Raw genomic sequence first — 22,390 nt, forward strand, 5'->3', positions numbered from 1 at the left:
ATTACTAACCCCTCCTTTTTTAAAAAACAGTAGGATAAGGGTGACAATTCGGTTAATTGGGACTCTGGTTAGCTGAGGTTTATGCTACCATCCAACTGCCAGTGTCCGTGTTGTATGGGTGAGAAAAATCTGTGTTCACGGTCAGTTGACTTCAGCGAACATGGAGTGTCAGAAGTCTTCCTCCTCCTTGTTACCAGAGCTGCTCTCATGTGTGCAGTCCAGACCAGTTGAGTGAGTTACTCAACCATGTGGCTGCCTTTTCTTCCCTCGATTTCACCAAGGTTACTAGCAGAACACTCACAGATGAGAAAAGTGAGGCATAGAAAGCTGGGTTGCAAAGTAGACTGAAATTTAGCCCCCGGCCTAAACCACAATGCCTGATGGGAGTATCCACTTATCCTTCTTGGAGACAGAATAGAGATGGTGCTTCAAGACATTCCTAGAGACCTCGTATGTCACTTTTGTATCTTTTCCGCTTTGCATGGGCCACGTCTTCTGGACACTAGTATTCCTGATGCCCATGCTGGCCCCTGCGCTCCTCAGAGCAAGTGATCCGTGTGTTTAGGAATAATCAGGAGAGAAGCAGGAGAGAAGGTGGGTGTAGGCCAGACAGCAGGGCGTAATGCCCACCTCCCGTGAGGGAGGATTGAGGGCTGCTTTATTAGGCCATTTCTGAAGGCTTTGATAAATCACAGGGGTTGGTTAGTGGAGAGATGTGCATTTTGATGGTGTCTCCCCTGTGGGGTGTTGGGTGCCCTCTCATCCTTAACTTGAGTTTGCTTTAACTCCATGGATATGCACTGAGTTCTTTCTCTCTACTCCAGTCTGGAGAGGTCAGAGGGAGGCGTATGGCAGAGCACACTGTATAGGCCCTGCCCTCTGGGATTAGATATAAGTGTAGGGAATCACAGATTTAAGTGTAGGCAATACTACTGTGGAGGCTAGCCATAGCGCAAACCTGAATGCTGCTCACAGCACTGAAGGAGCATAGAAACAAGCATGAGTTGGGAGCCCATGGAGCATCTAGGAACCATGTATGTGAGAGACGTGAAGAGCAGGTAGCACTAGGAAAGGAAGCATAGAATTGTCAGGGACCTCTGGCCTGGAAGGCGTGGATCAGTGTAACCTTAAGCAAGTCACCTCACATGCTAGGCTTTAGTTTTATCATCTGTGAAGTAAGAAGCATGGCTTGAGATGGATTGCCCAGATTGCTTTCGGCTTCCTTAGTCTGTGAATATTGGTGGGAGGCTCTCACAAGATGATTGACAGGTTAATAAGTGAATCATGAGTTCAGGATGTGAGAGGAGACAGAGCTAGGGTAGGAGGCACACTTGAAGCACAGGGTAAGGAGCGTGCAGATCAGGCCTCTGGGTGACTGGGCAGAGCATGTGGGGAACTCAGATCCTTATTCATGAAAGCAGTGGCTTTTCAGACGAGGTCATCCTTTCCTGTTCATTTCTAGAATAACAAACAAAGCATATGTTCTGGGTCCTGGGATGCAGTGGGCTCCCCTAGGCCTCTGCAGAAGCCAAGCAGCCTGGTTTGTCCCCTGATCCTGACCTCCCCTTACTGAGCTGGAACCTCCCACAGCAGGGCAGCACTCAACACACAGTTTTTGTTGCCATGAAGTTTCTGGCTCCATCTGGTCTTGTTCTCCCAACACAAGCTTCAGGCCTCCTAGATGTGGGGACCTGAGCACAGAGAGATGAGAACCAACCCTGACCCCACCAATCCCATTTTCCTTGGCAACCAGGCCATGGAGAAAATGAGTCAGTGGCACTCAAACTGAAAGTGTCCTCCCAGCTTAGGCACAGTGCAGGCAGTGCAGCCTTCCTCATGTGTGGTACCGAATTCCTGCTCAACCCATGAGAGCCAGTGACTCAGCTTCCTTCAGAGCCATTGGCCCTCATGGAGTGTATTCTTGTGTGTGTTCCACAGACTTTGGCTCATCCATCCCTACCTTCCTCCCATGGATTTCATGCCAGCAAGCTCACTTGGCTGTTTGTAAAGAGCTCGTGGTTGTCGTGGGTTACCAGTATTCTACCCTGCTGGGTCATCTTTCCTTACCCACTGGCGTGAACCAACTAATTTTAACCAAATAGATATAATTAAGACAGTAATCACACATTTGAAAAAAAATTTCCATAAGTTTTATTTAGGAGTTATTTGCAATCTGTAATTATTTGTACAAATATGCGGCCATTTGAGGGTCCTCTTCTTACAGTGTTGACCAGATCAGGTCAGTGCCTTGCTCAAACCCCCAGCCCCTACTCAAGGTTCCCATCCTAGTTCTGTATTGCATACTACAAAGCCTTTGGTGATTGGCTCCACCCACCACCAACCTTTGGTTCCCCACACTTAGCCATCCTAGCTCTCTATTCCTCAAACTTGCTGCCATCACAGAACATTAGCATCTGCCCTGCTTTTCTGGAATGAGCTTCTCCTCCATATTTCTCCCTCCAGGCTGCCTCTTTTGGTTCATGCAGGTCTTTCTTTGCTCAGATACCACCTCCACAGAGTCACCTTCCTTGACCATCCTTCTTGAATATCCCCAGCTTCATTTTCTTCCTATTCCTCACCACTGCCTGAAAGCAGAGAGTCTTTCTGCCTTTTCATTATGTTGGATTATTTTGGACATTTTTTTTTCATGACTGCATCCTGGATGCCTAGCCCAATGCCTGTACCATAGTGGGAACACTGTCTGTTGAACAAATGCTGAGAGTTTGTATGTACCTAGGGAGAGGCACACATAAACTCTGGCAAGGGACTCTACCTTGGAAGGCTGGAGTGCTGTGGGGAGTGCTACCTTGCTGCTCAATGACCAACCAGCTCCTCTTCACCTTGTAAAGGATCCAGACAAGTTCCAGTTTGGTCGCACCAAGATCTTCTTCCGGGCAGGCCAGGTGGCCTACCTGGAGAAGCTGCGGGCCGACAAGTTCAGAGCAGCCACCATCACAATCCAGAAAACTGTCCGGGGCTGGCTGCAGAAGGTGAAGTATCGCAGACTGAAGGGGGCTACCTTAACCCTGCAGAGGTACTGCCGAGGATATCTGGCCCGCAGGTGAGCCAGGCTGGGGTGGGCAGGGAAGAGGGAGATGGCCTCTCCTGTCCTCCGTGATTAGTGGGTCTACCTGTGTCTTAGTCGCTCCCACTGGCTGGATGCATCTCTCTAATGTCCTTCTCCAATCAGGGAGCAGGTCTTCTGGCCCTCCTGTCTGTCTTCACCCTGCTAGCACTAACCTAGAGCCAGCTAGTTTGGGCACAAAAGAACCATTTCCCCTTTGCCTAAACCCAAAAGTAATAAATAATAACTTATTTTAAGAAACAACAAATCCTTTCTGTCACAGTTAACTTACATGTAGCCTCATTGTCCGTACCAGGAATTTGAGAACCCTGTTGGAGGTTGGGAATTACGGCCGAAAAGATGTGGGAGACCTTTTTAAGAGTTACTGCACTGAGCCAGCACAGAGAGAGTGTGACTTGTTCAGCCACACCCTCTTAAGAAGGGTTGAAATTGTCCATCTGGCTTATCTGTCTCACTGGGGAGGTGAGGTGGGAAATGCAGAAATGAGTGCAGAAGACTCTTGAGAAGTAAAACGGGAGGGATCCAGGGGCCTGAGAAGGTTTCAGTCATTCAGAAAACATTTATCTAGGCCCTGAACTAGATGCAGGGTAATTGTAGGTGCAGCCCCAATATCTCCGACCTGGTGAGGCACAGAGAGACAGACAGCAGTGTCATCATGTGAAGGATTGGGGGGAGGGGCTGAGGGTGCAGCCGCAAAGGCCATCCAGGCACAGAGAGTGGCTGGGTAAGGGTCACAGAGTCAGACCCAGTCCCAGGCTGATGCTTGTGGAAAGACTTCTTGGGCCACAAGGGGAAACCAATTTCTGTTCTGAGCCTGCACATCAAGTGACCGAGGCATTGATATAAGGAAGTGGGGGTGGCCTGGAGGGGTCACAGAGGGAGGGACTTTTGTTGAGGATGGCTTAAAGTCTCCTGCCAGCTGGCCAGTGCTCTCTCTTACACTGCCTGTGGTCTGTGCCCACCACCTCAGGCTGGCCGAACACCTGCGGAAGACCCGGGCAGCTGTGGTGTTCCAGAAGCAGTACCGCATGCAGAGGGCCCGCCTGGCCTACCAGAGGGCCCGCAGGGCTGCCATTGTCATCCAGGCCTTCACTCGGGCCATGTTTGTGCGCAGAACCTACCGCCAGGTGAGTGGCCATCACAGGGGACTCACAGGCTGCTGTCACAGTCTAAGTACTTTCACACCTCTGCTGTCACTGAATACAAGGTCCCTTTGTACCCCTTTCACACCTGAGCTGCCCAGACAAGCTGAATCACCGGCCTGAGGGCACAAGCAGCAGGGCCTGGTGACCTGACCTGGGCTTGTTCTGACTTGAGAGTGGGCAGTGGCAGTCGTCCTCAGCCAGCCTACCCTCTCCTTGAGCAAATTGGGAGCATGAAGGCCCTCGAGGTGAGGAGGTCTTATGTGGAGAAGGTCGTTTGATTTTCTTGTGCCAAAAGTGGTGTGTGTCTATAGGCAGGTGACATTTTGGATACAACCAGCAGGGGGCAGCACATGCAAAGAGCGAATTCCCTGTGATTCCCGGCCCTCAGAAGTGCAGGGTATCAAAGCAAGAACACTGATGCGTTCATTTCCTGAGTGGCTTTTAACGTGATGGAAAAACTCGGGGAATTATAAGTCATTAACCCATCCAAGGTTCTCACTTGTGTAGCTCACCTTAGTTTTCTGCCTTCCTTGCCCCAGGATGGGATCTGCTCATGTCAAATGAGGGAGATCAACAAGAAGGATTATCATTACGCCCCTACAATGCTGAGATTTTTAGCCCCTGACTCCCTAGCTAGTAAAACAAAGCTGGAAACAAGAATCTGACAGCTGCTGCCCTGTGGGTATGCAGTCTGCAGAACCTGGCTAAAACTTGCTCATAAAACAAACAGCCATCGAAGCCTGTGTTAGGGGAACACATGCTGTCTCTTAAAAAGAAGGCTGACTTGGGTCTCACCTCTGGGTGGTTACACGAGATTTACTTGCTCTCGTCCTGCAGTGCAATCCCACAGCTATGTGCGCTTATCCCCTACCAGGTCCTCGTGGAACATAAGGCCACTATCGTCCAGAAGTATGCCCGTGGCTGGATGGCACGCAGGCATTTCCGGCAGCAACGGGATGCAGCCATTGTCATCCAGTGTGCCTTCCGGAGGCTCAAAGCCAAACAGGAGCTAAAGGCTCTTAAGATTGAGGCCCGCTCCGCAGAGCACCTGAAACGCCTCAATGTGGGTATGGAGAACAAGGTAGTCCAGCTGCAGCGGAAGATTGATGACCAGGTGAGCGCCAGGAGTCCCCACCCAGGTGTTGGGGATGGTGGGGCACCAGGAGCATGTTTGAGAAGGACCACAGCCTCCAGGAATTGCAGGTATCAGAACTGAAGGATCATAGGAGTCCTGGCGTGTTGCCCTACTCCACAAGAACAGTCACTGTGGCAAGTGAAACAGAGCCTTCTGTCCATGTCCTGTGGGGGCGAGGTTCTGTGCCAGGTACTGCCAGGACTTCAAGGCAAGCACAGGACACTGGGCTCCTGGTGGGGGATCAGACAGATCTGGCGTAGAATCCAAGTTGGAAAGACGAGCCTGGCACAGGCGCATGCACACACCTAAGCACCCACTCTCAGGTGGCCCTCGGAAGACTTTAGTTAGGTATCTCATTGTTTCAGGTGCTCTGTTAAGTCCAAGACTTAACATGACTTAGCATGACATTAGCAAACGTTGGGTGCTGAATTGTGGGGTGGAATCCTAATATAACAGGGCCAACAGTGTGGATGCCCATCACGATTTTCTGAGCACCACCATGTGCCAAGCCTTGTGTTATGTGCTCTATGTCCACGCCCATGTGACTTTGTGAGGTCATTTTGTAGGAAATTGTGGATAGATATCAGGTATCTTGCCTGAGCTGCAGAATTAGAAACCTGGATTCCACCCCAGGTCTGATCCCTCGGCATTACAAGGGCAGTACTGGCTTTTTAATCTCAAATGTTGCTCAAGTGCCTGTCCTGTCCTTTTATGCTGTCACCTGGTTCATGGAGGGTGTTAAGGTAGTCACAGGACCAGACTCCTACCGTGCCTCTGATGGCTTCACGGGCCTCCTGAGAAAGAGAAGGAGGGAGGGAAAGGATAAAGGGAGTGCACCGTGTGGTGTGTGAAGAGAGAAAAGTAGAGGTAGGGCTACCAGGCATGGCCTTGGAGGTCACTTGCTTTTACTGTAGCCATCCTGTGTGGGGCATTTGTAAAGCTTCTCATGACCCCAGCAGAGCAGGAAAATAAATGAGCTATTTTATACTTAAACCAGCTGCCCCGAACAGAGTCCCAAAGCAGGGCACAGGTGGCAGTGGACTGTCTCTGTTTCCCTGCTTTAGGAGAGGCCAGATTTCTGAGAAGAGCTGGTGTGTGTCCTTTGTGAGTTCTACAGGGCACTGATTTGGCTTGGCTCCTTACTAGGTAGGGAATCGAGGCAGAAAGCCCTGGTAGGGGCAGGGACGCTCGGCCTCAGGCTGGCCTGCCATGACACACCAGGTCAGGAGGGAAGGGACAGAGGAAGAGGTCTGCTCTCTGGCACTGGCCCTTTGAAAAACACATGGATAAAGAGCATCAATGACTTCCTGATACTAGCAGGGCCGATGACTGCCAGAAAAGATATCTTGCAGTCAGGTTTTTTTTTTTTTTTTTTTTAACTCTATCAGATGACTTTTTTTTTTTTTTTTTTACATCTTAAGAAATTATTTTTATTTTTAAGTTGAATTTCTTTTTTTTTTCATTTTTCTTTTATTATTCATATGTGCATACAAGGCTTGGTTCATTTCTCCCCCCTGCCCCCACCCCCTCCCTTACCACCCACTCCGCCCCCTCCCTCTCCCCCACCCCCCAATACCCAGCAGAAACTATTTTGCCCTTATTTCTAATTTTGTTGTAGAGAGAGTATAAGCAATAATAGGAAGGAACAAGGGTTTTTGCTGCTTGAGATAAGGATAGCTATACAGGGCATTGACTCACATTGATTTCCTGTGCATGGGTGTTACCTTCTAGGTTAATTCTTTTTGATCTAACCTTTTCTTGAGTACCTGTTCCCCTTCTCCTATTGGCTTCAGTTGCTTTAAGGTATCTGCTTTAGTTTCTCTGCGTTAAGGGCAAAAAATGCTAGCTAGTTTTTTAGGTGTCTTACCTATCCTCACCCCTTACTTGTGTGCTCTCACTTTTATCATGTGCTCATAGTCCAATCCCCTTGTTGTGTTTGCTCTTGATCTAATGTCCTCATATGAGGGAGAACATACGATTTTTGGTCTTTTGGGCCAGGCTAACCTCACTCAGAATGATGTTCTCCAATTCCATCCATTTACCAGCGAATGATAACATTTCGTTCTTCTTCATGGCTGCATAGAATTCCATTGTGTATAGATACCACATTTTCTTAATCCATTCATCAGTGGTGGGGCATCTTGGCTGTTTCCATAACTTGGCTATTGTGAATAGTGCCACAATAAACATGGGTGTGCAGGTGCCTCTGGAGAAATCTGTGTCACAGTCTTTTGGGTATATCCCCAAGAGTGGTATTGCTGGATCAAATGGTAGATCGATGTCTAGCTTTTTAAGTAGCCTCCAAATTTTTTTCCAGAGTGGTTGTACTAGTCTACATTCCCACCAACAGTGTAAGAGGGTTCCTTTCTCCCCGCATCCTCGCCAACACCTGTTGGTGGTGGTGGTGCTGATGATGGCTATTCTAACAGGGGTGAGGTGGAATCTTAGCGTGGTTTTAATTTTGCAGTCAGGTTTTGCTGGTTAACCCCCAGGCGAGGTGCCAGCCATCCACCCTGGCCCTGGGTTTCACATAGGACTGTGCATTGGCCTTGCTAACGTCTGAAGTCAACTCCACAGGATAAAAATAAATCTAGTATTTCACAGTCCACACGCTTAAACATCAGAGAACAGCAGATTTTAAAGGCCTATTTTTAAAAAGAGCTTTTTTGCCTTAAGCTTCCTGCTTGGCAAACATCTGTGAGTAGTAGCAGGTGTTGTCACTCTGGACAAGGTACCCTGCATGTGGTGGGTGATCGGGAGGGCAGGGGTGGAGGGGGGAGTGTGCCATGAGATCTTGCTTCCCCCCTCTGGCCTGACTATGTGCAAGGTACTCTTCTCATGTATTCATTGAATCTTTACCATAACCCTAAGAGAGATTATACCCGTTTTAAAGATGAGGACACCAGGGACAGAAACAGTAAGTGACCTGACCAAGGTCACACAGCTAGTAAGTAACCTGGCTGGGAAACTTGGGAGACTGGTTTCAGGATATGTGCTGCCATGTTTTACCAGATTGTTGATCTCTGCCCATTGGGAGACCCTTGGGACATGTCAGTCTTACTCCTTAGTCCAAAGGAGGCTCTGACCTTGATTTGGGTTCAAGCTCATACAGATAGCATGTCCTTGGGCCTGGCAGGCATTGACAGTGGGAGTGAGAACACGTGTGACTTCCTGTTGTGGGAGGAGGCATGGGCACATTTCACCACCAGTGCTGTAAAGCTGCTGCTCTTTTGTCGTCTTTGACAGATGGGGCCAGCTGTTTGGAAAGGAGTGGATTTCTTTCTGCTATGTAACTCCTGGAGATCATCCAGGCAGCTTCTCTCTTGACACACAAGGTTCTTAAGCCAGAAGGAAAGGACATGCACATGCCGGGGACACCAGAGGCAAAGGTGCCCCAAGTACGTGGGAGAGTGGCATGGGGCAGTGGACCAACTTCCAGTTGGATAGAAAGGTCTGGGTTCCATCTCAGTTACAGGAAGTAGGAGTGCTTTGAAAGTATCCCCGCCACCACAAAGGACAAAACCAGGGCAAGACACACATCCCAAGTTCTTGTCTTAAGGCTGAGTACCCCCAACTAGTGAAAGGAAGCACCATTTGACACCAAGTCCCCAAGCAAACAGGACAGGGTCACTTGAGAGGTTATGAAAGAGATAGTTTGGGGGGGTGGGAGCTGTCCCTGGTGCTGAGATGCTTTTCCACTGGGCTTTCATACTCTGTGAGATCACAAGCTATATCCTGCTCAGTGGCCTTCACATAACTTATTAGCAGTAAACACAGGGATGGGTCCTGAGAACATTTCTTTCAGTGTCCCTGGTGTGTCCCATGTGACATTATTCAGCCAAAATGATAGAACCCAAAAACTCTACTCTCTGCCAGCCTGGTTTTATTCAAGCACATATATAGAGCAACTCAGCCAATTGCTACAATTTTTTCATACTGGGAGTCGAGTTTCTCAGGACATTATGACTATAAGGTTATATTTAAGAACATTTTAACCAAAAAAATATAACCCAAATCAATACATTTGGTCAGTGGCTTTTAAGTCAATTTGATTTCAGTATACTTAATAGGTACTAAGAAGCACCTGTTATTGACTAATATGTTAAATTAGTCAATTATTTTATGATTAAGAACATCCATACATGTCAGGTATGGTGGTTCATGCCTGTGAGCCCAGCACTCAGTAGGCTGAGGCAGGTAGACTGTAAATTTGAGGCTAATCTGGGCTACGTGGTGAGACTCTGCAAAAAAAAAGAAAGAAAAAGAAAAAGGACGCTTTTTCTTTTTTTTTCTAGCTTAGGAAAATAGCCTAAGTTATAAGTTCATGGCCTTTCTGTGCCTCAGTTTCCTTAACTGTGAAAAATGGGGGCATATTGATCATCCTTACTGGTGTTTGGGAGGTGTGAATAAGGTAATGTATCTAAGTACCTAGTACAGTGCCTTGCCCAGATAAAGCACCACTAATGTGTGGAACATGTTGCTTTTCACTGTGTAGCCTTGCAGTGATTTGCTTGCTCCCCCGCACCAGCCCCGGAATCTCTAGAGTGTACAGTTCTATAGGTTGTACACTGAACAAGGGTGCCTGGCTATAGGAACAAGTGGAGCTGAAATTCAGCTACAACTGTTCACCTGACCACAAGCCTGCCCCAGGACAGTGCTGTCCTAAGAAAGGAGCATCCTTCTTCTAAGTTGTGCACCCCGGGTGTGTCCACTTACAGGATTCATCCCTATTGAGGATGGTACTTTTTCTCTGGTTATACAAAGGTGCTGCACAAGCCCTCTAATTACAGGAATGAGTAGATAAGTTACTCTTCACAGTGGGGAAGCATTTTAAACATAAAGAGCTTGCCTAATCAGCCTTCGAGAACTTTGAGATAAAACATGAGCTTTTAAGAAAAGTATGTCTCAAATTATCTCCTCAGACACACTCCTCATTACCTTTGGAGGGCAGATCTGTGTAGTGTAGTGGTAGAAGCAGAGAGAGTGTCCTGTGGGATGGGCAAGGAATCCAAAGAGAACAGGCAGCTGTCTAGAAATCTCCAGGCCCCTGCCCACAGTGGGCTAGCTCCATATCAGGAAAAGGCCTTTGCTGGGGCAGGGCAGGGCAGGGCAGCATGGCATGCTTCACCCACACCACAGAGAGGGTTTCCAGGTGCCTATGAGGGAGTGAATGCCCTGTACCATGCCCTCTGCCAAACTCAACTACACCCATGGCACCCACAGGTGTGAGGATGAGCAGGAAAACCCTGCGCCCTCCTTTCTGGTCATACATCCAGAATACAAAAAGTACAACTGTAGGGAACCCTCTGGGATTGTGTTTGGATGGTGACGATGGTGAGGAAGGAGCTTCCCAGGCTCTGCTGCAGGGACTCTGCCCACCGAACTATGTACAGCTAGTAGAGGCTTCTGAGCATTTCTTCAAAGGAACTCTGGCCAGTGGGAACCACTGAGGTTTACTGAGCACTTACCGGTGCCAGGCAGTGGACCAGGCACTTTATCCACCATGTCTTGATAATAGCCCTCTGAGGTAGGTGTTCGCCTTGTCCCTAGTTTCTGGGCACTGAGGTTGGTGACTGGATCAGACATGCACAGAGGAGTAAGAACAGAGCTGGACTCTAAGCATGGGCCTGTCAGCTTCAACCACTCTCACCTTCCTGACTTCTCTGCACCTGCTCCTAGGTGTCATGAGGATCAATAAAGCTGGGCCTCCCGGGAGCATCATACTTTGTATCAGGGTCCTGAGGGGTTGTTTCATCCATCAAAGAGTAAGATGGACTTGTACCCCTGTCACTACCACTATGTATACTTCTGTCCATACCCTGAACCAACTCCACCTAGGGACTCCAAGCCACTCCTCCTCTCCACTCTTGGTGATCTGTCCCAGGCCATGCCACCTGGAGGTGACAATTGCGCTCACTTTGGCCCAGAGCAGAGAGGAGGTCAGAGGGTAGTTAGTTCCCAGGTGGCACACCTTCTCCCCCCCACTGCACACACACACTGTGCAGAGACTCTCCCGTCCAGTGGAGACCCAGACCTGGGTGAGTGGTTCACACTGTATTGTTCTGTCTAAATAGATGCCACTTACTTGAGCAGCTTCTTCATGATGCTTTAGGTGGAGGCTGACAGCCAGATGAGATGTAGGGAGAAGCGGGCTGTGTTCTGGAGGTTCTGCAGAGTATGGATCTCATCCCGCTGAACCCACACAGGAAATTTGCACTCACGTGGGGTCAGCATGAGGCCCTGTGGACCAGGTGATGGCATATGGTCCACCAGCTTTTCTTTCATTGCTCCTCATGACTTTCTGTGAAGTTTGATGTCTAGCATGAACTAATCATTGATTCCTGATGCCCTAGCTTATTGACAGTTTAGCCAGTAGCTCTGCTGTACTTGGAACTCCTGCAGAGCACAGCAATGAAGAATAATCAGTGACTATTTGCTGCTCACCTGTGTATTTGGAGAGCCCTCGTTCTTTCCTTTTCTCCTCACTGACCACTTTTGCCTGATACTCTCTCAACTCTGACAATCCTTATTCCTGCCTGATTCCATGTATGCTGCACTCGACCCCGACACTAGGTTTTCAGGGCTCAAGGCACACCGGGGAATATGTGAGTGGGCTGGTGGTCCAGTACCCAGTCTGCAGAGGCACAGTGGGGTGGCTCTGCTATGCTTCAGTCTCCTGAACCAGAGTTGCACAGGGTAAGCCATGCTGACAGGTGGCAAGGGAGACCCTGATGCCCTATGGAGGCCTCCTTGGATGAGGGGATGCTGAAGGGGTCCTTTGTCTCAGAGCCAGGGATTAGGTTGCAGCTTTTTGAGCCAATGAGTCCAAGGGCAGGAGAACTCAGTGTGAAAGTGAAAGGACAGGGAATCCTAAAAAACTCAAGCCTGCAGATCCAGGGAGTCGGCTACATTGATGCTATAACTCCAGACCTGGTAGGAAATCTGTCCACCTGACCTAGAAAGGAAACTGCCATCAGCCAGCTTCCAGCTCCGTGAGTGCCCGTACATACTCCTTTGGGCTATTTCATGGTCAGTGTTGCTGTTTTGTGTGTTTCTCTCCTTTTCCTAGGCTCACAATGGAGGTTTGTTAGGGAGATGGCAGGAGAGCACTCGGGCATGTAATGATTGCGAGGTTAATTCTGCCTCTGAGGTCTTTTTTGATGGCCTTTATGCTTTTTTTTCCCTTGCCCAGTAACCCTCTTTTTGTCTCCTTCTCCCCTCTGTTTGCTGATGTTCTCTGCAGAACAAAGAGTTCAAGACCCTGTCGGAGCAGTTGTCTGCGGTCACCTCCACACACACCGTGGAGGTAGAGAAGCTAAAGAGGGAGCTGGCGCATTATCAGCAGAACCAGGGGGCCGACACCAGCCAGCAGCTGCAGGAGGAAGTTCAGAATCTGCGCACTGAGCTGCAGAAGGCCCACTCAGAGCGCAGGGTCCTGGAGGACACCCACAGCAGGGAGAAGGACGAACTGAGAAAGGTATGCATGAGCCAAAGAGGTGAGGCTGGTCAGTGGAGCACCCCTCAGAGACTTCCTTCTTCAAGCTGGGAGATTGCCCTGGCCTTACTGGGGCTCGTGCACACAGACTGACCATCCTTCTTGCTTAGACAGAAAGTGCCCATGCTCTGGGTAAGCAACATAGCATGTGTCTACTCACTGAACAAGTGGATTGAGCTTCTGCCATTGGCTAGACACTATGACATCCATGGGAGTATACAGAAAGATGCCTTTTGCACATCTTTCTTTCCACTCTAGAGTCAGTCCCCAGGCCAGCTCTACAGCCCTAGACCTTGTTGGTGGGAGAAGTGTTACACAGGTGACGGCTTAGAGTAGCCTCTAGACATTACTATTCATGAGTAAATCATGGTCCTTTGGGGAATTTGCCCAAGTTTGTGTCGCAAGTTCCACCTGACTCTCCCATTCTGGTTATTGTGCTCCATAAGCCTATCTTCACCCCATGAAGTAGAACTTCCTGGGATTGGCCCCACTCTCCCAAGCATCAGGGTGCAAAGAATGCCTTCTACACTTGCCAGGTAGCTGTTCCAACCAGGAAAGTCTCAGAGTGCCCTCAGAGAGCCTTCTGAGAACTCGGGATACTGCTCTTCTCTCCCCAATCCCTACAACGATGCACACGCCACAGGGGAAATAATGCATTGCACTCATGCTTAGAATCTGTCATCACTTGGGGAGTCACACTGGGTTGGGAATCTGAGGAGAGACACAGTGCTCATAATGCTGGAAGAACAGATCTGAAATTTGGACAGATTAAGTGCTGGCACAGAAAGGGCCCTCAGGCAGGCTTGGAATACTATCCCTCATCTTTGTTCCACCATTGTCAGGCATGTGCAAGAAACCTCACTGGCCTCGCATGTGTGGACACATACGAGTTGGTTCAGATCGCCTCTAAGGCCCCTCTGCACTGGCTGGAATAAAGGACCTCAGCTCTTCCAGTGCCCTGCTTCCTTCTCCTGGCCTCAGCCCTCACAGCTGAGAACCACACAGATCCCTATTTGAGATGAAGCCTGAAAGGCCAGCTTGGACTGGGCCCTCAAACATCATTTTCCCACCCCAGAGATGACTTCAGCACTGCCTTCCACCAGATTCCTGGGACTTCCCAGGGTAGGGGTAGGATCTAAATGGGGATGAGGTACAGAAGAAAGTTAGACTTAAGCTTAAAACCCCAGTAGCCATCAAAAAAAGGAGGGGGCACCAGCTACAAAGGAACTAGGGATATGGGTCAGTGAGTAAGTACTTGTCTACTATATGAGAAGCCCTGAGTTTGATCCCTAATGCCACCAAAAAAAGAAAAAAAAAGATATGGGACTTTCCACTGCAGGCAGCCCAGCATATAAAAGGCTGCCTTCCCAGTGTATTGCTTTGAAGCATCACAAAATTCTTTGCCCAAATAAACCACCTGCCAGTGTACCCACCATGAGGGCTGAGGTGGACTTCATTCTTAGGGTGAAACTCCTGTCAAAATATAGCTACAAGCCTGTAACTTATAAACCATGGAATTCTGCACTTGTTGCTCAGTTGACCTTTGGAGCAGATGGATGGATGGTCTCTTCTCTGTGTGATTAAGAAACAATAAGGCAGAATCCAAAGGCAGGAAAAAAAGAGGTCAAGATTAGAACCGGAGAGCCAGGGATGATGTAGCTCAGTGGTACAGTGCTTACAAGGCAGTGAGTTCAATCCCTGGCACCAGAAGGGAAAAAAAAAAATCTAGAAACTTGAGATTGGTGATCCTGTAAGAAAAGACAGCTCCCTGCATGTGTGCCCCAGTCAGATTAAACCACTGGGAAATCTGTTCCCCATAGGATCCACAAAACCAGGATCTGTACTATCTCTGCCTCATCACCCTTCCATTCGCCCTTTCCTGCTTCCCACCTAACACTGTAATTTGGGGACTCCTAATTACAAGTACTTGTAAACAATCTCAGTCTTGGCCAAGTGTGGTGGCTCAAGTCTATAATCCTACTTAGTTGGGAGGTAGAGATCAGAAGGATCACAGTTCAAGGCCAGCTGAGGCAAAAAGTTGGTAAGAACCCATCTTAACTAATGGATGGGTACAGTGGTATGTGCCTGTCCTCCCAGTTATGTGGGGAGGCACAAATAGGAGAGAAAACAGTCTGTGTGCTGGGGCCTGAGCCAGGGGTAAGGCTGAGAAGGTGAAGCTGTTCACCATGCCGAGAAGGGGTCACTGTGAGGGGCTTTTCCCCCAGGAAGCTCTTCAGGTCTCTTTCCTCCCCACCGTTCAAGTATTGCCTAAGAGCTGACCATGTGCTAGATAAGCAGAGGGTAGGGCAGGGAAAGGCCACGAAGCTCAGCATCTGGTTGGGAAAACAGGTATGTCATGGAGCTGTTAAATCCCAGTTGGGGGTGTGCTGGGTTTGGAAGTGAGGGAAGTCAAGATCTTTGAGCACAGTACACAAGAGCAATTAGTCAGGGTCCCAGACATAAAGCAAGACCCTGTCTCAAAAATAACCAACACAAAAAGAGCTGGCAGAGTGACTCAAATGGTAAAGTGCCTGCCTACCAAGCAGGAAGCCCTGAGTTCAAACCCCAGTATCACCAGAAAAAAAAAAAAAAATCCCAATCTCCAGCCAAAGGAACATGAGTTGATCATACAAAAATCTTCCTTGGCAGAGCAAAATAGAGGAGGAGACTCTGTCTCCTTAAAAAATTACTCTTTCCTAATAACTCATTGGGGCTGGTACAGTGGTTCAAGTGGTAAAGCACCTGCCTAGCAAGTGTGAGGCTCTGAGTCAAACCCCAGTGCCAGCAAAAAAGAAAAATCCTAGTAACGTGTGGCCTACATCTAAAATAAAACTAGAACCTGAAACTGGCAACAAAAACTCAAGGCCACTGTTAAAAGGGGCACAGTAGGAGCAGAGGCAGAGTAGAGACCCTCCCACACTCGAGGTTTGTAACACTCAGAAGACACTGGTATAAGGTGATTCATTAAGTGGGATGTCGCTCTTTGCAGAAAACAAAACAAAGCAAAAAAGTGGAAGTAAGCATTCTTCTCTGAGGTCCCTAAGACCTTTTTTGTTCTGGTAATTGGAGGAAGACAGAGGAACTAGCTGGCTCTTACTGTTTTAGTCTCTGTGCCTAGCCAGGGTTTCACAGTTAGCAAAGGCGCTGTGTCCGGTCTTTACAAATACTGAATAATCAAACAATTGGTTTCCTGCTGTGTCCAGGGACCTGCTCTGCGGCCAGCAAGATTGATGAGAACAGCAAGGCACAGGGAGGGAGCCCACTGCTGGTAGATGGTTAATTAATATGTTTGACATTTCTGTGGCAGAAGCTGCAAATGTTGTATTGGAACTGGCATCCTGGAACATTGTGGGCTGCGACCCCCAATGACTTTACTGGCAGGCCACGTGGTGAGCTGTCTTGGACCATGGGGCCAGGAATTTATCTTTGTGCCTCTAGAGCCCAAGGCAGCCTCGTCACACAACAGCCACATTCCTTTCCTCCTAAAGGAGACCATTACTTTGGTGTCTCCACAGAGTGGTCCTCACCTTAACTACTTCCCTTCCATTCCTCGTTAAAGCCCCACACTGGCTGCTGTAGCGTACCTGTGCTCTTTTTTATGGCTGTGCTGTTTGGCTTCCAGGGGCTCTCCTGGCATGGAGGCAATAGCTCTTTATCCACAATCTGTTCTGAGGTTTGGTTGGCAACTAACACAGGTTTTAACTTGGTGCAGGGTGGCAGGGGATGAGGAGGAGAGGGGCACTTGTGTGCCTGGGCTGGTGGAGTTGGGTTGGGTGCGATGTTGTATCCTGACATCACTCACACAGCCTTCACTGCTCATGTGTTCCCTTGGGTGGTTCTGGTATAAAGGGCTTGGGTTTGCGGTTTTTCCAAATAGAAGCAAGTGGATCTGGTTTGGGGTGGGGAAAATGGGGGAGAAAGGTACTGTCATGTGTTGAGCCTCAAGGTGCAGAGCAGGGCTTTTTGTGCCAGCTAGGACTCAGAGTGTATTCTCAGTGACCCAGGACGCATGGTTTGAGGAGACTGATGGTGTTTGGAAAAGGCCCCTAACCCATCTTTGTGCAAGAAAGTCTGTGGCCCTTCACTCATCACCAGGTGGTTATTGAGTGAGTGTAAGGCACTGCTCTATACACTGGGGCAAAACTAAACAATCAAACTGTCCTTCTCATTTTTAGAGAGCAGAGGTAGAAACGGGAATCAAACTGAGCTTATCCATCACTTGCCATAAAGACAAAGAAAGCAGATTAAAGGGAATAGAGTGACCTGTTGGGGTGTGTGTGTATGTGAAGGGATGTGGTTCATTTGCAATGGCTGGAGGTGTTCTCTCAGAAAAGATACCTGGGGGAGGTAAGAGGGTGATCTGGGAGGAGTTATGGAGAACAGATGGCAAATGCAGCAGCAGGTATGGAACAACAAGGAGGAGAAGGGGACAGAAGGGAGGTCTTAGGTGTGCTTGGTAGGTAGGGGACAGAATGGAAGGGAGTGAGGTCTGAGAGGCAGGGGGTGAGTCAGGAAGTACCTTCTGACCCCAGGCAGCATTAGCCCTTGAAATCTCCAGAGATGAACGACTCTGCTTTGTCACTGAAGGTTCCGTGAGCTTGAGGGAAGGAGATGACTTGAAACATGCTTGGAGATTGCAAATTTGCCTCAGTATTTAAAGAATATTGATTTTTTTTTAACTTTCACTTTAGCATCCTAGTTTTTTGTTTGTTTTGTTTTGTTTTTAAAGCATGCTGTGCTTACATGGAAGACAAGTATACCCTTAGAGACTGGGCAAGTAACCCTTTAAGGGTCTGCAAAATTAGGGGTAGTCCCTGCCAAGGGCCATGCTTGTAGACTTCTAAAAGTAGCAAGTGAAATACCTATCACTGCCTGCTCACAGGGGAGCGCACCAGGGCTGCATTCTCTCTGCTGAGCAGACAAGAAAGGGAGGATCCCTCCTGTAACTTCATGAACACAGGATGGTGAGGGGCTTTTTCCAAGGAAAAGGAGCAGGATTTCACTGACACAGCCTTGTCTTTTCTGGCCCATCCTTTCAGTTCTTGCCAAGTTCACCTTCCTGAGACACTGGTGTCCCTGCCTTTGAGTAGTACTCATTCTTTACATAATGACATCTCTTTGTGTTTTTCCTTCTGGGTGCTTCATTCTAAGCTTGGAATTCACTCCCCATGTCCTTAGTCAAAAATCTTAACTTATTCCTCAGGTTTAGCTCAGGTGCCCTCTCCTCCCTCCAGTATGGCCCGGTGCCTGTAGCCCTTTACCTACTCCTCCCTGGTAGCTCTGGCTGTTGACATCAGTCATAGTCACATGAGGCCTGCTGTAGACCATTCACTGATGTTCTTCCTGTGTCTGTCTTCTGTGTCAGGGGACTGCATAGTGACTCAGAGCCTGAGGCTACACCCAGACTGCTCAGGGCAAAGCCCTTGTAAGGTGTGAGATCTTTGGCAAGTTCTCTAAATTGGCTGTACCTTAGTTTTATTAAAAGCAAATAATGATGGTATTTACCCTAAAGTTGTTTTTAACAATTATAAAAGTGCCTGGGATAGATGTATAGCAAGAGCTCAATAAATGTTAGCTTATTTCCTCAACTAGACTGTAGCCTGCCTACGGTCCTAAGCTCTGCTTCACACTTCCTAGAGTCCTCGTACTCATGATGCTGGCCCAGGGACCTGGAACCTGCCTGAATCATCTTCTGGGTGGTTCTAATGGACCAGATATTTCCCTTCCCTGGAGCAGTGAGAGAGCACCCACCCTTGATTTCCTTTCTCTCACTTGTGCGGGTGACTAACACAGCCTTGTGTCCTAGGTCAGCTCCTATTTTGTTTCTGCACCATCCTCTTTGTGCTTTTTGACTAGTCTTCTTATTCTCCTTCTCTCTGTTCTCTGCTTAGACCCACTTCCCAATAACAAAATAACATCCTGCTTAAATTGAATACCCATGCTTGATTGCTGAATGCTCAGAGAATGGGCAGGTAATCCTTTCCAGGACTTTGCAGAACTGGAAATACTGTCCTTCTCGAGGGCTGTGCCTATAAATTCCTGTTAACTGGTGGGTGTGCAGAATTAAGGACAGATGACCCGTGAACCTTTCCTGATAGGCACTGTCCAACCAGTTTGTCATTGGTTTTCTACTAGAAACCTTGCCGTTGGCTCTTGTCACAATACAAATATTCCGCTTGAAAAAATAAAGATGAAATGCCCGTAGCTACATTTGCGTCCCCAAAGATGCATCAACAAAGGTAATTCTTTAGCAGAAGCCAGAACATTTGTTTCAGTTAACCTACTAGGGACTATACTATGTTAATATCTGATACAGGATTTCTGCCCCCAGTGTTGCTTCTGATGATCCATCCCAAATAACCTTGTAAAAGAAACACTCAAAATACGTGATGCCCGAGCCTGAAAAGTTGCTGCTGAATGGTGTTTAATGAGCCCTGAAGCCTGCGCAGGTGTTGTTTATCATGATCTGGGTGACGTTCTTGCCTGTTCTGTGTTGCTGCTATCCTGACAGCTCACAACTGGCTGCAGAAGTTTGTCCCTACTGTGCCTGTCAACAAACTTATCATGTGGCAGCTGGCTGGGAAGCCAGGGTGACCAGCACCTGGGAAAATATGGCTGGGTGAGCCTTCTTGGACCTCCCGGGGCTTGGGATTCTATCTGCCTGCAGTTCACTGATGATCAGTACATGGGCCTCCTTTGAACAAACCTCCCCTCCTTTTGGTTTTGTTGTATGGCTTAGCCAAGTTCATCAGGAGGCCTGCATTTGTAATCAAAGCCTTGAACAGAGCTGGAGGGGAGAAATGGGGCTCAGAAACAATGGAAGGCATTGCTGACATACACACTGTTAACCATGGCCCTTCCAGGCTGTTTTCTTGGCCCAGATTTTAGATGGTAGGTTGTTATAATGAAGTTACATGAGCTTAGGTGGCATTTGCAGGAATGGAGATTTTAGGCTCCATCTAGTGGTAAAATACATACTCAGTACTGATCAAATGGCACACTGTTTCAGAGGGACATTGACTATACATGATCCTCAGAGGAAGGTGATGAGTCTTGGAAACCTTCTCAGGTGACCAACTGCTCTGTGAGCCATGTGGATAGTGGGATGGTGGTTGTGGGGAATCAAAGCCTTATTCTGCGGTAAAGTCGGCTCACCTCACAGCCTGTTGGAAAGTCTCCCAGGAGTTGGAGAATGGGTACAGCCTTGTTCTTGGCAGGTAGGGGACAGCTAGACTCCTGCCTTCCTGACATGGCAGAGGGGAGCCTCATTACACTGCTCCAGGCTTTACTTTGGCCAGCTGTGTATGGCATGGTTTCCCCTGTTGGGTAGTTTTGAATTTCACTTGACTCATCTAGGAAAGTGAAGGCTGTTTTGTTTACCAGGCTAATAGAAAAGTGCTCATGAAGTAATTGAGTAGTGCTGTATTCACAAATTAGATCAACTTGAAGAGTGTTTCCTATGTTGGATGTGCATCCTAAACTGAATTGTTTGATTGAACAAGCTTACATATTTTGGACAACTACAAACATATTTACTTTTTTAAAGAAAATGGAGAGGGAGGCCTTAGTTTTGGCTGAGGAAAATGCAGCCTCAATTCAATTTTCTGGGCTCTTGTATTCCACAAGCATTAGTGCTGGTGGTGGGCTGGGTTCTGAGGATGTTACAACATGGCACTATGATCTCTTGGTCCCTGCTGAGACCTCTGGTTCAGGATAAGCAGATGGGCCAGGAATCAGTGAGCTCTGGCAGGAGGTCTACAGGGCCATGTGGGCCCTATAAGAGCAGGATGCCGAGCACCTTATTGTCAAAGGATAAGAGGCTTCTTGGAAAAGTGATAGACAAGAGGTAGTTAATGAGAAGAAAATGACTAGCAAAAAGTATGTACCTTATGGAACCTGCCAGAAGGATTAGGAAAAAGCTCAGACCACACTGGACTCACTCAGATGGGCTAGAAGTGTAAGGAGTTTGGAATAAGTCAGAGGACAAAGGGAAAAAAGCCAGTCAGTCTGATTCTCACTCCCTCTGTGCCCCTATCCTTGAATGTTCTCACTCCCCCTGCCTTGGGCCCCCTACGTGCAGCACAGAAGTACTGCCACCCCCAAACCCAGCCCTCCTCCCTCCTTATCTGTGTTCTCCTTACCCCGGCTGCCTGGGACCTCCCACTTCTGGACATGACTCACTCAGAGGACCCCCCCTTCATGGGGCATGGGCCATGGACCATGGACCTGGATGCTCTCCCTTGCCACCTCCTTTTCCCCTGAATTGCTTTATAGGAGTGGTTCTTAGCCATCTTCAGGAGACACATAGCAACGTCTCTAGATGGTCTACAAATGGAGAGTGGTATTCTACTGGCATTTAGTGGGTAGAAGCCAGAGGTGTTGCTGATTACTCAACAATGCACAGCATAGTACCCGTCCCACCTCAAAGAATTGTTCAAGAAACCCTGCTTTAGATAAATCTGCTACAGCCCTCATCAGTTTTATTATTGTGCAGGCACCTGTCCCACCCCTGTGAGGCACTGTCTGAGGGCAGCTACCATGACTCAGGCTCATCTTACATCCCCGGCCCCTCGCAAGGCTCTCGGCACTGAGAGACAGGTCAGGAAATACTGATGGGTGTGTGGCAGCCTTGCCCTGTGTCTTTGGGGTCAAAACTGGGTTCAGCGAGTGGGGGCATTCACTGGGTACAATATCCTCACTCAATCAGTGCTTTTCCTTCTCTGTCTGCCTTCAGCACCAAGCCGGTTCCATCCCTATAGACCAAAGCATCAGTCACATTAACTATCATAGACAATCAATTGCCAAGGAAGAATAATGCTTGGTGTAATTATTTGCGTTCACCAGCCTTATCTCATTGGCTCTCCGGGAGATGGGAAGCATTTCCTGTGCCTGACTCTTCTGTGCTTAGAACTTACTTGTGGGGAGAGCACTGACCAGGCTGGTAAAGCTAGTGTCAGAATTACCCGGATGACTTTTGAAAACACGCTTGTCAGAGCCTTATTCCTGTTACTCATGGCAGTACACCCATACACATGCTTCTAAGACAAGCAAAATCGGTTCGGGAGTTCTAGCAGCCCTGAGGTAGTCCTACAGACTACAAGGGAAAGTTTCAGGAAGGTAATTTTGAACCACCTTTTGAATGAGATTAAAAAAAAAAAAAAAAAAAAAAACTTCTTAGTAGCCGGGTGCCAGCGGCTCGCGCCTGTAATCCTAACTACTCAGGAGGCAGAGATCAGAAGGATCGTGATTCGAAGCCAGCCCAAGCACATAGTTCGTGAGACCCTATCTCGGAGAGACCCATCACAAAAAAAAAAAAAAAAAACCCTTCTTAAAACTTGAAGGTTGGTGTTAACAAAGAACCTGGAGCCTTTTTCAAGCCCCTATCAGTTTTACATGTCTTACGTTGCTATATGGGGCTTTATAAAACAAACCTAATGTAAGGCTACCTCCCCACCCACCCACCAGCAGCTCCCCAGGAAGCTAAGACACCCTTGAGCCCTTGCCCCCTTGAGACACCTTCTGAGCCCCTG

General features: G+C 48.3%; 1 protein-coding gene across 4 annotated transcripts in view; it reads left to right on the top strand.

The window, feature by feature from the left end:
• Positions 1 to 22,390, top strand: part of Myo5b (myosin VB) — a 327,773-nt gene that overhangs the window by 249,882 nt on the left and 55,501 nt on the right. For all 4 annotated transcript variants that reach the window (XM_074069843.1, XM_074069844.1, XM_074069845.1 and 1 more), the window contains exons 19-22: positions 2,850 to 3,061; positions 4,056 to 4,212; positions 5,105 to 5,344; positions 12,609 to 12,842. In XM_074069843.1, coding sequence (XP_073925944.1) covers positions 2,850 to 3,061; positions 4,056 to 4,212; positions 5,105 to 5,344; positions 12,609 to 12,842 — 843 coding nt within the window. The remainder of the gene's footprint in view (positions 1 to 2,849; positions 3,062 to 4,055; positions 4,213 to 5,104; positions 5,345 to 12,608; positions 12,843 to 22,390) is intronic.

Source organism: Castor canadensis, chromosome 4 (genome assembly GCF_047511655.1).
Source record: "Castor canadensis chromosome 4, mCasCan1.hap1v2, whole genome shotgun sequence".
NCBI classification, from domain to species: domain Eukaryota; kingdom Metazoa; phylum Chordata; class Mammalia; order Rodentia; family Castoridae; genus Castor; species Castor canadensis.